The 13,690-nt window shown below is 40.7% G+C and overlaps 1 protein-coding gene across 2 annotated transcripts in view; it reads right to left on the minus strand.

Annotated features, from left to right (window-relative positions):
* Nucleotides 1–386: 386 nt before the first annotated feature.
* LOC139259867 (nuclear factor erythroid 2-related factor 2-like) overlaps nt 387–13,690 on the minus strand; it is a 48,125-nt gene continuing 34,821 nt past the window's right edge. The window contains exons 1-5 of one of the 2 annotated variants that reach the window (XM_070875766.1): nt 7,627–7,674; nt 5,999–6,268; nt 5,690–5,776; nt 5,010–5,192; nt 387–2,037 (exon numbers count right to left, since the gene is read on the minus strand). In XM_070875766.1, coding sequence (XP_070731867.1) covers nt 781–2,037; nt 5,010–5,192; nt 5,690–5,776; nt 5,999–6,268; nt 7,627–7,644 — 1,815 coding nt within the window. In that variant the 5' untranslated portion in view covers nt 7,645–7,674 and the 3' untranslated portion in view covers nt 387–780. Of the gene's footprint in view, nt 2,038–5,009; nt 5,193–5,689; nt 5,777–5,998; nt 6,269–7,626; nt 7,675–13,690 lie in introns of those variants that run through there. The other variant, XM_070875765.1, reaches the window with a different exon arrangement.

The raw sequence follows: 13,690 nt of genomic DNA on the forward strand, positions 1-13,690 counted from the left end.
ACGGGCTCGACAGGCCGAATGAGGATCTTCCGTGCTGTAACCATTCTTTGATTCTATGATAACCTCTCTTCTCCTCCGTGGAGAGAACAGACTGTTGATCAGTGACTGATACAAGACTGTTTATCTAGGATAAGCAAGTGACATGTGAGAGAGCATCATTTCAGCAATTAACCCAATAGATCCAAACTGGAACCTACATTTGGATTCTAATCGTGTAAATACTGAAGATGCAGAAGCCACACTTTCAGGACACAAGTCAATACTCTTGTAGTGTTTAAAAAGTTACATTTTATTAAATTTTTTTCTATATAAAAGCAAAGAAAAGGAAAAAAAAATACATTTTCAATTTTTCCATTTTTATCTATTTTTGAAATGTAAGTTATAAAACAAGTATTTGCAATAGAAGAATTAGCTTACTAAAATACATTTTATAATTCTATGAAGGCCCTTCAATTTAATAGCAAATGAGATATATATCTGTATATATAAATAAGATGTGCAGTATTTACAAAACTATACAGGAACACTAATAGAAAAAAAGGTGTGATAAGCAATACGGAGAAATTATCAAAATGAAAGCACTAGAGAAAAGGAAGGCCATTTACAGCCATCACTTCTGTTTTACCTCCAAGCCACCAGTAGTCGTAAAAAATAGCTTTAGTTAGTTCCTTTGCATAGGAGACTCAGCAACATATGAAAACAAAAGTCAAACTTGCATTTCACACAAGCCTCAGTTTTTTTTGTTAAAAAAGGGTCCAATATAACAAAACCTTTGGAATTTCATTCTCTCTTTATCTCAAGTTTCTTGCTCCTTGGAACGAGGAATACACTGCCATCACTGGTCTGCTGCAGCGAGTATTCATTGGGAGAATACGGATTTCCATCTTCATCTCGTAGCATACTAAAAACCTCATGATATAGATTGTTCAGCTGCTGTTTGATCTGGTGAAGGCTTTTGGCATGCTCCCCCTTTTCTTGGAGGAGCTCCTCCTTCTCATCTTTAAGCTGATCCAGATCGTGTTCAAGACCCATTATGCTTTCCAGTTTACGCTTGCGGCAATTCTGAGCTGCCACCTTGTTTTTGCCACGGCGACGGATATCACGAATGAGTGCAAGTTGGGCCTCACCAAGCTGGTACTTGGACACCATTTCATTGAAATCATCAACAGGAAGGTTAACAATCTTTCGGACAGAGAAAGGTACATTCAATGCTTTAGCCCGCTGCTCATCCCTAGTGAGCCGAGCTTCCATCCGTTTGGAATACTTGTCTTTGGTGAATGGGGCTTTACTGTGGCCAGGACTCACTGGCAGATCATCCTTTGGTCCGTTGATGTAAAGGTTCAGGCTAGCATTTGACACTGTAAGATCATGAAGAGAGGGTGCCTGATAATGACCATCATTTTGAAACTGCATTGGGTACAGCTCAGCAAATTCAGGCTGAACACTCCCAGGACTGCATTCCATGTCATCCAAGTCAGAGTCACTGTAACCATTAGAAGCATCTCCACAAACAGACGATTGCATTGAATTACCTGGAGAGGCTCCACCAGAGCTTGAGCCCATAGACAGGCCAGAATCTGAATCAAGAATCTCAGGCAAATTTGGTGGCTGCTTACAATCAAAATCTTTATTCACTTCCAAGTGAGAAATGCTGATTTGTTCAAGAAGAGGATCATCCAGAATACTAGTAAGTGATTCATTCTTCTTGGTACCTTGAGAAATGTTGCTGCTGCTTCTCTGGGTATTCAGAGATGTAGAGAAAAGCAGGTCACTGAAATTATTGCTGAATGAAAGATCCATATTATTATCTGAAACATTTGGTTTGAGCTGGAGGAGTGTGTGGCTTGCAGATGGCATTACTTCTTCATAAGGACCATCAAAGAGAGAGAGGAAACTGGAGTTGCTGCCTGTCATATGGTCAGCTGGCAGAGTTGCACTGAGACTGTAGCTGTCACTTTGCATTTCAGAAGTTTTGCTCTTGGAAGTATATCCTGTCGATCCAGTACTAGTAACATTTTCATTCTGCATGCACAGCCACTGTACAGAGAAAAGCACACACACAAACATCAGGAAGAATCAAAAATATACCTTCATCTCTTTTTTAAAAAAAAAACAATTAAGAGTGTTGCCTGAAGTAAGTTCAAGGTGTGTAAGATTTCTGAAAGGTAGAGAAAATGTTTCCACTTGAGGGAGACCAAAACTTGGGGCCATAAATACAAGACCAGTCACTAATAAAACCAAAAGAATTTAGAAGAAACATTTTTACCTCGAGAACATAATAGGAGCAGGAGTAGGCCATTTAACCCCTCGAGCCTGCTCCGCCATTTAATAAGATCATGGCTGATCTGATCATGGACTCAGTTCCACTTCCCTGCCCACTCACCATAACCCTTTATTCCCTTATTGCTCAAAAATCTGTATCTCCGCCTTAAATATATTCAATGACACAGCCTCCACAGCTCTCTGGGGCAGAGAACACCACAGATTTATAACCCAGAGAAGAAATTCCTCCTCATCTCAGTTTTAAATGGGCTGCCCCTTATTCTGAGACTATGCCCCCTAGTTTTAGTTTCCCGAGTGGAAATATCCTCTTTGCAAACACCTTGTCGAGCCCCCACATTAACTTGTGTTTCAATAAGATCACCTTGCATTCTTCTGAACTCCAATGTGTATAAGCCCACCCTATCTTCATAAGTCCACCCCCTCATCTCCGGAATCAACCTAATGAACCTTCTCTGAACAGCCTCCAATGCAAGTATATCCTTCCTTAAAACTGTATGCAGGACTCCAAGTGAGAGTAGTTAGAATGTGGAATTCGCTTCCACATGGAGTCGTTGAAGCGAATAGCATAGATGCATTTAGGGGAAGCTGGATTAAAAATACCAGGGAGAAAGGAATGGAAGGTTATTCTGATCGGCTTAGAAATGTGGTGGGAGGAGGTTCGTACGGAGCATAAATACAGACACAGGCCAGTTGGGCTGAATGGCCTGATTCTGTGTTATAAATTCTATGTAAAATAGTGCAGAAGTTTGGCTTTAAATGGGTAAGGTTGCATCTATTCAAAAAGTCAAAAAAATGGTGTCATATGCAACTACAGAATATTTAACCAGCAGGACTACTTCCAAAAGCAAAAGAAGAAACTGCCTGAAATTGTAGTAGTAAACATCTATAAAAAATAAATTGAGTTGTTTAATAATGTAATTAGCTGACCTTGGTGGAACTCTTTGTCCTGGTTACAGGGGCAAGTGCAAGAAACAAGCATGTTTCTCAAACAAATGACAACAACTTGTATTTATATAGTGACTTTAACATAGTAAAGCATCCCAAGGCACTTCAGAGGTGTGTTAAAAGACAAACAGATAAATCTGACACCGAGCCACATAAGAAATTACGACAGATGACTAAAAGCTTGTTCAAAGAGATTGTCCTTTAAGATGCTCCTTAAAACCTAAGAGGTATAGAGAGTGTGATCCAGATTTTAGGGCTCAGGCAGCTAAAGGCACAGCCACTAATGGTTGAGCAGTTATAATCAGGGATGCTCAAGGGGGCAGAAATCTTGGGGGGGGGGGGGGGGCGAGGTGTGGTGATGGGGTTGTGAGGCTGAAGGAGATAACAGAAATAGGGATGGGAGAGGTCATGGAGGGATTTGTAAACAAGGATGAGAATTTTGTAATCGAGACATTGCTTTAGCAGGAGCCAAAGTAGGTCGGCGAGCACAAGGGTGATGGGTGAGCGGGACTTGGTGCGAGTTAGGACATGGGCTGCCAAGTTTTGGATGACCTCAAGTTTATGCAGGGTAAAATGTGGGAGGCCAGCCAGGAGTGCGTTGGAGTAGTCAAGTAAAGAGGTAACAAAGGCATGGATGAGGGTTTCTGCAGCAGATGAGCCGAGGCAGGGGCGGAGACAAAAATAGGTGGCCGCAGATGTGTGCCCGGAAGCTCATTTCAAGGTCAAATATGACACCTAGGTTGCAAATAGTCTAGTTCAGCCTCAGACAGATGCTAGGGAATGGAATGGAGTCGGCAGCTAGGGAATGCAGTTTATGGCAGGGAACAAAGACTATGGCTTCAGTCTTCCCAATATTGAATTGGAAAACATTTCTGCTCATTCAGTACTGAATGTCAAACAAGCAGTCTGACAATTTAGAAGCCATGGAGGCGTCAAGAGAAGTGGTAGTGAGGTAGAGCCGGATATCAACAGCGTACATGTGGAAACTGACTCAGTGTTTGTGTGACCCCCTATTTGTTTAAGATACTAAGAATATAATAAATATTTAGCTTTAAAATATTATTCAAATGTTAGAAGGTCACAATGCTTTAAATTTGATGATGTAATGGTGAGTGAAGCTTTCTAATAACCTGTTAAAATCATGCTGATGGTCAGCAAGTGCAAAAAAGCCACAGCCAGCCAGTGGCCAATATGATTATACTGCATTCGATACATTTCTCAAATTACTTTAGAGTATCGACAGTCTGCACAGGGACCTACTCCTAAACATTGAAAAGTTATGAAAGACACAAAGACTAAACATTAATCTGGAAAATTTCCTGTCTTATACGTTCCTTCCCTTTAAATAATTATACTTGCTGTGCTGTCATTAACTTGGTGTGACCTAGTTTCAACTCAAGATAAAATGTAGCTTCTGTAAATTGGAGGAAAGTAAAAGTTTATACATACACCACTACCCACCCACATATATATTTTCTTCAAATGCAATAATTACACTCAAATAGTGCCGCACACAGTATGATTAAATCCTCCAAACCAAATGTAGATACACACTGCAGGATGAAAGCTTTTATTGTTTAAAACGTCCACTTATCTGCATTTAAACACACACACAAATTAAGGTCACATAATATGCATTTGAAGAAAGAAAGTAAATGGAGCTGGACCCTGAATGTCAGATTAATATCCTCAGACAACAGCAGGTTTGTTCTGTGAATAAATGGGTTTGTTACATCCATGCTCCCTCTGTATTAAGTGCTGAATTCAGCTATTGTATTTACCTGAAGCTCCGGGATCGAGAGCAGCTCTTGCCAAGTTTGCTCCAAGTCCTCCAGAGAGTTTGATTCAGGTGCTGTGGATGGAAGGATCGAAGTAGTTCCTTGCTGTGTCTGATGAGGAGCCATTGACTGTGGACTGCTCGGAGGTGGAACTGGAACGGGAGGTTCAAGTGCAACTGTACGAGACTAGAAACAATAAGTTTTTTTTAAGTTTTTTTTTTTAAAAAGTGCCCTTTGCTGCTGCCCAACCCTTACAGTAAACCCTACATTTCCTGAGTTATGTTGCAAAAATCATAGAGGAACTATTTAGGTTCCCTGAATCTCTATGGTTACATTTCCTCATAAAAGCTGCCACAGCGTTTCAATTATTGTGACTGCAACAGTAAAACAAGATAACACTGTAGTGTATCTATAATCTTTACAGTAAAAGTTTTGCTTTTTTTTTAAATCCACCAAATATCCATTTTTAAAGTACTACACTTATTTCAGAAACATTCAAATTCTAAATGAATTCCTGTTATAACAGGGCAACTAAAATCACGTGCCTGATATCCACAGGAACCGACACATTTTCAAAATTTCTCACAGCTATTATAAAAATAAACATTAGGAACCCAGAAAAAAAAACATAACACTTTTCTAGGGTTTACAGTTCAATGGTAGGACTGGTAATAAAAACTCACCTCTATGTCCTCTACAAATGGAAAGGACTCTGCAAGAAGCTGCATGCATTCATCAAATGACAAAGATCCATCATCTCTCTCTGTCGACTTTGCAGTCGGAATTAAAATTGGTCAGCAACCAAATATTTTTTTAAAAAGGAGTGGAAAGAGAAAAAAAAATAAAGTTTAATTATGTTTTTGCATATATTTATATAGAGATCTATACAAGAATTAAATGCATTTCTAAGTTAATTTTCATAAAGCTGTAGTGGAAGAGCAAAGTGGTTCCTCAAGCTTGAGCTTCATACAGGGCTGTTGAAGTCTTTGTACCTGTGTAGGTTCTACAATGCCTCCTGGGATTTCAGGCTCACTGTGCTTTGCTGGCCGAATGGCAACAAACTCGCCTGTCTCTTCATCTAACTGCAGCTGTGCCAGCAGAGCCTTCTCTTGTTCCTTCTGCAACTGCTCCTGCTTTTCCTTCTCAAGTTTCTTCTGTTTCTCTAGCTCATACTCCTTTTGTCTGTAGTTATAATCAAAATCTTCACGGACAACACCAAGGTCTATGTCCTGCCTCCATAGGATGTCAATTAAATCTATGTTCTGTTTAAAAGCAAAGAAAAATGCAAGTCAAATTAGAAGTGCTGTAGTGAACTGCACCAATGCACTTGCGTCAGTTACAATGCATAAATAACCCCACAGGTTGGTTATAAATATATCAATTTGAGTGTTAGGTGGAAATACTTAACCATTTCCAGGTATCACATCTCCATTTAACATCACAATCCCTCTACGATACCCAAAGACAGTTCAGAATGCTACGGCAAGGTGTTGGTTGCTAAACAAGAAGGGCTAAATGCCTTGTAGTATATCAGAGTTTGAAATACCCATGATTTTCAATCTCAAACAAAAATATCAGTCCTGCTCAAATGGACATCTGTGTGCCAAAGAATTTCAGTAATCTTTTAAGGTTTAAAGTGCTGCCTTAGTAAATCAAGATGATGAACTCCAATAAAGGTAACATTTTTTTTCCTGAATGGCATTATGTACAGAAATTAGATCGCAATCTATAGTAATTGATTTTTACTTTATGAATTTTTCTACAAATGATCAGAAAGCTTTAGTTAGCCACATCTTTTTTTCTATGAATAGTATTGCCATCTTGATTTCAAATATTTTTACAAGCCCGAGTTCCACAGCCAAGAGCATAAAGCAAAGTGTTGCAAGGAATGAAACAAGACAACTATTACTTTTAAGATTCAATTTAAACAAGAACTAAACATAGCTTTTGGTGAGAACAGAAGATAAGAGAGACGTACGGTATGCAATTTGTGAAAGCTACTGTTTGAGCATAAAGCAATTAGCTCCTATATTCAACCCTGGTTAAAACACCATAAATGTTCACATGTACAGATATATAGTGAAACAAATATGAAGCATTTCACATTTTCAAACACAAAAGATCAGATTTAGACCGTTTAGACACGCCCCAAGTCAGCATACCTTTTACATATAGCCAACTGCAAAAAAAACTGAACCATAATTTCATCAGAAAAAGCTGCCGACGTATCTGGTCGGATTTTAAAACTGACACAAACTAGCCTCTATACTTGATTTAGCAGGCAAGTACAGCAATTATTTATTCCTTAATATTTGAAAGGAAGAGTGTATGCTATTTTAGATAAAAGGGGAGGATATAACAGAATACAAAAGCTGCCTTTGTAGCTAAGCAGGTGGTCACCAGGGTGACCAAAAGTACCCCTATTAAACACTCATGTGAGTACTGCAGTAAGTGGGCCCTTTTTCACTTCACTGCAAGTGCTTCTTTAAAATAATAACCATCCTGTGCTGGAAATCAAATTAGAAACTTTTAAAATGACTCACATTTAATATTTTAACATGAACACAAAGAGGCAAGTATTTTAATGAAAAACAGAATATAATTTACAGTTCACAAATACCTGTACCCAATTCCTCATTAGGAAAACCAATACTCGAATGCAAACCTTGCCATTTACAGTTAAAAAGGAAACAGTAGACAATTCATGTATTATGAAAGCCTGAACAGATACATCTTCATTTCCTTGATTGCTCAACATATTGCATCACCTTACTGGAAGAGAAGCACTGATCTGACTGCTTCTTAGTACACTAGGGAAATACCCACTCAACGATGTAACCACAAGAATGAGTCAATTTGCATACTGACCAGGATGGAGGGAGGAATAAAAGACGAGAAAAACAAGCAACAGATACCTGCCCTGCACATCCCTCCCGACTGGAGCTGCATCACAACAATTAGGTTAGAGCTATTCCCCCGACTGCACTGTTCCTTCCTGATTGGGAGGTCAGGTGACCTATTTCCAGGCCTGTGCCACTGCAGGCTTTAAGCCAGCCACATGAGTGCATGATAGCACATCCTAAATGAATTGGCCTCGAATTCTTGCACTGTCCCAGAGAGGAACGGGTCAGAACAACAGCACAGATTATAGAAACTTGTTTTCTAGACTGCTCTCTGTATTCTGGTAGCCAGATATTTTTAAATAATGAAATTACATATCACAAGTAGGGCCCAAATTAGACAAGCTTACCTAATCAAATCCAATCGTAGCAAATGATGAAATAAAATTCAATAAACCTGGTAAACTGTGGGCTGGCACCAAGGAAGATGACCATGAAAGTTATTGAATTGTTATTAAAATTCCAATTGGTTCACTAATGTTCTTCACGGAAAGGGAAGCTGCCACCCTACTCTGTCTCACCTATATGTACCTCCAGTCCCACACGATGCCTCTCGGCCAACTAGGAATGGGCAATAAATGTGGTCTGGTCTTGCCACTGTCACACACATCCCAAGAACGTTCTTGCTATTGAGGGAATACAGCGAAGGTTTACCAGACTGATTCCTGCGATGACAGGACTGACATATGAGGAGAGACTTGATCAACTGGGCTGGTATCCACTGGAGTTTAGAAGAGAGGGGATCTCATAGAAACATATAAAATTCTGACGGGATTGGACAGGTTTGAGGCAGGAAGAATGTTCGCATTGCTGGGGAGTTCCAGAACCAGGGGTCACAGTCTAAGAATAAGGGATAAGCCATTTAGGACCGAGATGAGGAGAAACTTCTTCACTCAGAGTGGTTAACCTGTGGAATTCTCTACCGCAGGAAGTTGTTAAGGCCAGTTCGTTAGATATATTCAAAAGGGAGTTAGATATGACTCTTACAGCCAAAGGGATCAAGGGGTATGGAGAGAAAGCAGGAAGGGGGTACTGAGGTTGAATGATCACCCATGATCTTATTGAATGGCTGTGCAAGCTCGAGGGGCTGAATGGCCTACTCCTGCACCTAATTTCCATATTCCTATGTTTCTAACAAATACAATAGTGTCTCTGTTGCTACAGTGCCAGCTGTGGCTTAGTGGGTAGCACTTCGCCAGAGTCAATAGGTTGTGGGTTCAAGTCCCACCCCAGGGACTAGAGTGCTAAGAAAATCTAGGCTGACACTCCAGTGCAGTGCTGAGGGAGCACTGCACTGTCGGAAGTGCCATCTTTTGGATGAGACGTTAAACCAATGCCCTGTCTGCTCTCTCAAGTGGACGTAAACGATTCCATGGCACTATTTTGAAGAAGAGCAGGGGAGTTATCCCCGGTGTCCTGGCCAATATTTATTCCTCAATCAACATAGCAAAAAAACAGATTATCTGGTCATTATCACATTGCTGTTTGTGAAAGCTTGCTTGTGCGCAAGTTGGCTGCCGCGTTTCCTACATTACAACAGTGACTACACTTCAAAAGTACTTCATTAGCTGTAAAGCGCTTTGAGACATTCGGTAGTTATGAAAGGTGCTATATAAATGCACTTCCTTTTTATCTTTGATATTCACAGCAAGCCTTGGACAATTAACTTGGTAAGTTCAAGTTCCTTCTCCTGTAACATTTTTGTACAATTTTCTTGCTTAATTTTCAAAATTCTTAGTTTTGTGTGTCCCTGGGCTGCCCTTTTTCATTCTGAAGCATGACTGATCATTGACATTCAGATAACAAGCTAGTTCCTACACTAACAACAGAGCTTTATTCAACCCAAGAAAAGGAAGAATTTCAAACTGAATGCCTTATTCATATTGCCATTACAATCAAGGAAGAGAATTTGCAAAGATACTAATGGAATGGATCCAAAGGAACATAGAAAGAGAAGCAATAAAGCCCCATACCTACTTAATCCACACCTACATATAAAAGGTGGAAAAGAATCTGCTAGTTCATCAATGGTCACCCGGTTTGCTGGATGGTGCAACCTTGTGTACCTGTCCTCTCCCATCGTTGATTAGAAGGTAAAGAAACAATAACAGCTAGCTTCAGGAAAGAAAAAGGATTTGGAAGTTCCTTTCCAACTCTATAGTGCAATTAAGCAAGCTTCAGGAAACCATGATACCCAAGATGCATTACTAGACATTTCCAGAGTCCAATGATCAATCCTTGGCCCCTTCTCTTCCTCATATATACACGATCCCTTGGTGACATCAACCAAAACCATGGGGTCAGCTTCCTTATGTAGCTCAATCGCTCATTGAGCCTTCTTGACCAACTATTACTTCTGTTCTATTAGGCAGAGTTTTGGTTGGGTCATAGCTTTCCCCAGCTAAACACTGGGAAGATGAAAACCATTGTCTTCAGCCCTCATCACAAACTCCATACCCTTGCCACCATCAGCCCCTGCCTGACCACTCAGACTAAACCAGATTGTTCACAACCACTTGGTGTCCTATTCAACCATAAGCCAAGTTCCTCACCTCATATCCTCTTCATTACAAAGACCTTCTACTTCCACCTCCGTGCCACCCACCACTACCCTTACTTTTAACCCATCCATAACTGAAACTTACAATCATGCCTGTGTCACCTCCAGATTCTATTACTCCAAAGCTTTCCTGGCTGACTTCCAATTCTCCATTATCCATAAACTCCAGCTTGTCCAAAGTTCCACTGCTCACACCCTAATCCACATTACATCACGCTTGCCCCTCACACCCATCTTTGTTGACTTGCACTAGCCACAAATGTAAAATTCTTATCTTTTTATTTAAATCCCTCTAAGGCCTTGCCACTCAGAGTTGTTATTGTAGCAGGTAAGCATTACCAACCCACATGCCCTCAGATAGGCCCACATGTCCTCCTCCTTTAGGAACGAGTTAAAAAGGACTACAGCACACTCATACTTACTATATTTGCCAGTAAACTGTTCCAGAGGTGACAATCCTCGGTAAAAGATATTTCCTGCCATCGACAAAGACTTTTTGTCTATGTAGTTTATAGTAATGTTCAGATCCTACTATTGATATTCACAATTTAAGTCATTGATTATATTCACTTGACCCCATGTTCATCCAAAGTAAGTAACTCGCTCTTAGCCTTTTTTCACTATTAGATCCTTGTATCATCCTCAGCACACATCCAGAAACTCAATATCAGGCATGCGGCCCAGGGAGCAGTGTGCAGGCCCCGACTGCAAGAAACTATCAGCAGCAGGTTGGGGCCATAAAAGGAGCAGCGTGTGGCCCCTGGACAGCGTGGAGGCATGCTACTACAAGGTACAGCGCGAGCTGGTGCAGGAGGGCAACGGCAGCGAAGAGTGACGTCAGCAAGGTCCAGATCGGTGATTGGAGCATGGGCAGATGCAGCAGGAGCGGCGAGAGACTGTGGAGGGATGTGATCGGAGCCCAGGGGAGGCGTGAGTTCGGGGCCAGGGGCAGCACGGGCCAGCCCACACTGCGATATGTGTGCGCACTAGGTCCGTGCAGCAGAGCAGGTCTCCAATTGTCTTGGATAATCCTTGCCACTGGACCAAGACCTAGCTCTGACAAGCCCGTGTAGTGGCTGGTATGCAACAGCCACCACACGTTAAAAAAATCCAAGCACAGGCATCTTCCACCCTTGAGGATGTAGTTCGGATTCTTCATTCAAAACGCCCGAGAACTGATCCTATTTTTTTTGGCATGGAAGCAAGTCATCCTCGTTTCGAGGGACTGCCTATGATGATGATCAGATGCAAGGACCAAAATTAGATGCAGTATTCCAAGTGCAGTTTATATAACCTGAGTAAAATGCTCATTGTTATATACTTGACTGGCCTAACAATATTTCAGAGAACCTCATTTGTTTTCGCTTTAGCTATGAGAATTTGTAATCCTGATCCCTCACAATTTTATGGCCTCAAAATCTCATGTTTTCACAGCTTAGAAGTTCCAGGATTTTAGGATTGTGGAAGTGACAAGACAAAGTTCACCAAAATCAAAAGGAATATAACAAGACATTATATGGAACTTCATCCTGTGACATATCTTTACTGCTGCATGCAATTAATAATAATGGCTAAATTGGAGATGCGGAATATGTAAAAGACATTTATTGAAGGCTAAAACCACTGGTCCAGTATCAGAAAATGTAGCAGTAACTTAGAAGATTGTTCATGGCTATACCTGCCTCACTTGGAGAATGCAAGCCAGAGTGATACAAGTGTTCTTCAAGAGAGAACAATGGACAGCTGATCTTGTGCAAACAGAAAATGTGCCAAGCCATTGAAGATGAGCAGTGGTAATACAAGCAGTTTATACATATCTTAGGACAAAGCACTACATTTACACAAGGAAAATATAAATCTGTCAATTGCTACATTAAGTCTGATGATAATGAATATAGCGACAACTTAACTGATTTTTAGAATTAAAATGGTCTTCAGGCAAAGCTCGCAGACGTCAGTCAAGTGCATCAACTTCCTTTTCTCCCCTTGCCTATTCCAAAATGTTACGTTAATTTGGATGCTTAGTGGTTCTTGTTCAACTCAAGATTTTTTTTTGACACTCTTTCAATATAGCTAAATAAATCTGGATCCCCAATTTAACACCTTCACACCTGTCCCTTTTGAGAAAGGAACTATTAAAGCTAATTGAGGTAAACACTCTAAAGCTGTTGTAATATAACTGCATATAAATGCAGTCAACAGTACACAACCAGAACTTTTTCACAAACATATTCACAACTATGTCAGGCTTGTCTCAGTCGTAGCACTCTCACCTCAGTCAAAAGGTTGTGGGTTCAAGCTCCACTCCAGCACATAATCTAGACTAATACACTACTGAAGGTGCTGTTTTTTGCATGAGACGTTAAAAAGAGGCCCTGTCTGCTCTTGGGTGGACGTAAAAGATCCCATGGCACTATTTTGAAGAGGAGTAGGGGAGTTATCCCTGGTGTCCTGGCCAATATTAATCCCTCAATCAACATCACCAACAGATCATCAGGTTATTATCACATTGCTGTATGTGGGAGCTTGCAATGCACAAATTGGCTGTTGTATTTCCTACATTAAAACAGTGACTAAAGTTCAAGAAAGTACTTCATTGGCTGTAAAGCGCTTGGGGATGTCTGGCAGTCGTAAAAGGCGCTATATAAATGCAAGTTTTTTTTCTGCTGGGGGTCAGCAAGGTAAGGAGGGAGAGGACACTGGATTATCCTTGAATATTTATTGTAGAGGGATGACAGAAACAGCACAAACAAGTACTCCACCTGTGCAAGCCTTAAACTTTCAGAACAGTTTGGAGCACACAAGTGTCACAATGTGTACATTTAACCTCCAAGAATGGGATGGGGAAGTAAAAAAAAAGTAAATTTCAAACCTGACCTCAATCTGCCCATGTCCAGTTTTAACAGAAGCGTGTTCGGAGTGGGTGATCTATCTGCTCTCAGGAGGCATGTCGGACACAAATTTTGGCAGCTGGGCACCTCCATTTTAACGACACACAAAAGGAGACAAGAAGGGTCGGATCCATGAGGTTATAGTGCATTTACAGCATTGCTTGTGTACCAGGAGGACAAGGAGTGTTTCCTCCAGGCCCAACAAGCTTATCTTTTTACACCCCAGAATTCTCTGACCCCACCCCCTTAACTGGCATCCACTCTTCAGCTGCTTTCAGCAGGAATCCCACTGGAAACATTTAAGATGTTCTGTGGTTAAATGCTGCACAACAT

Source organism: Pristiophorus japonicus, chromosome 3, assembly GCF_044704955.1.
Source record: "Pristiophorus japonicus isolate sPriJap1 chromosome 3, sPriJap1.hap1, whole genome shotgun sequence".
In the NCBI taxonomy this organism is placed as follows: Eukaryota; Metazoa; Chordata; class Chondrichthyes; family Pristiophoridae; genus Pristiophorus; species Pristiophorus japonicus.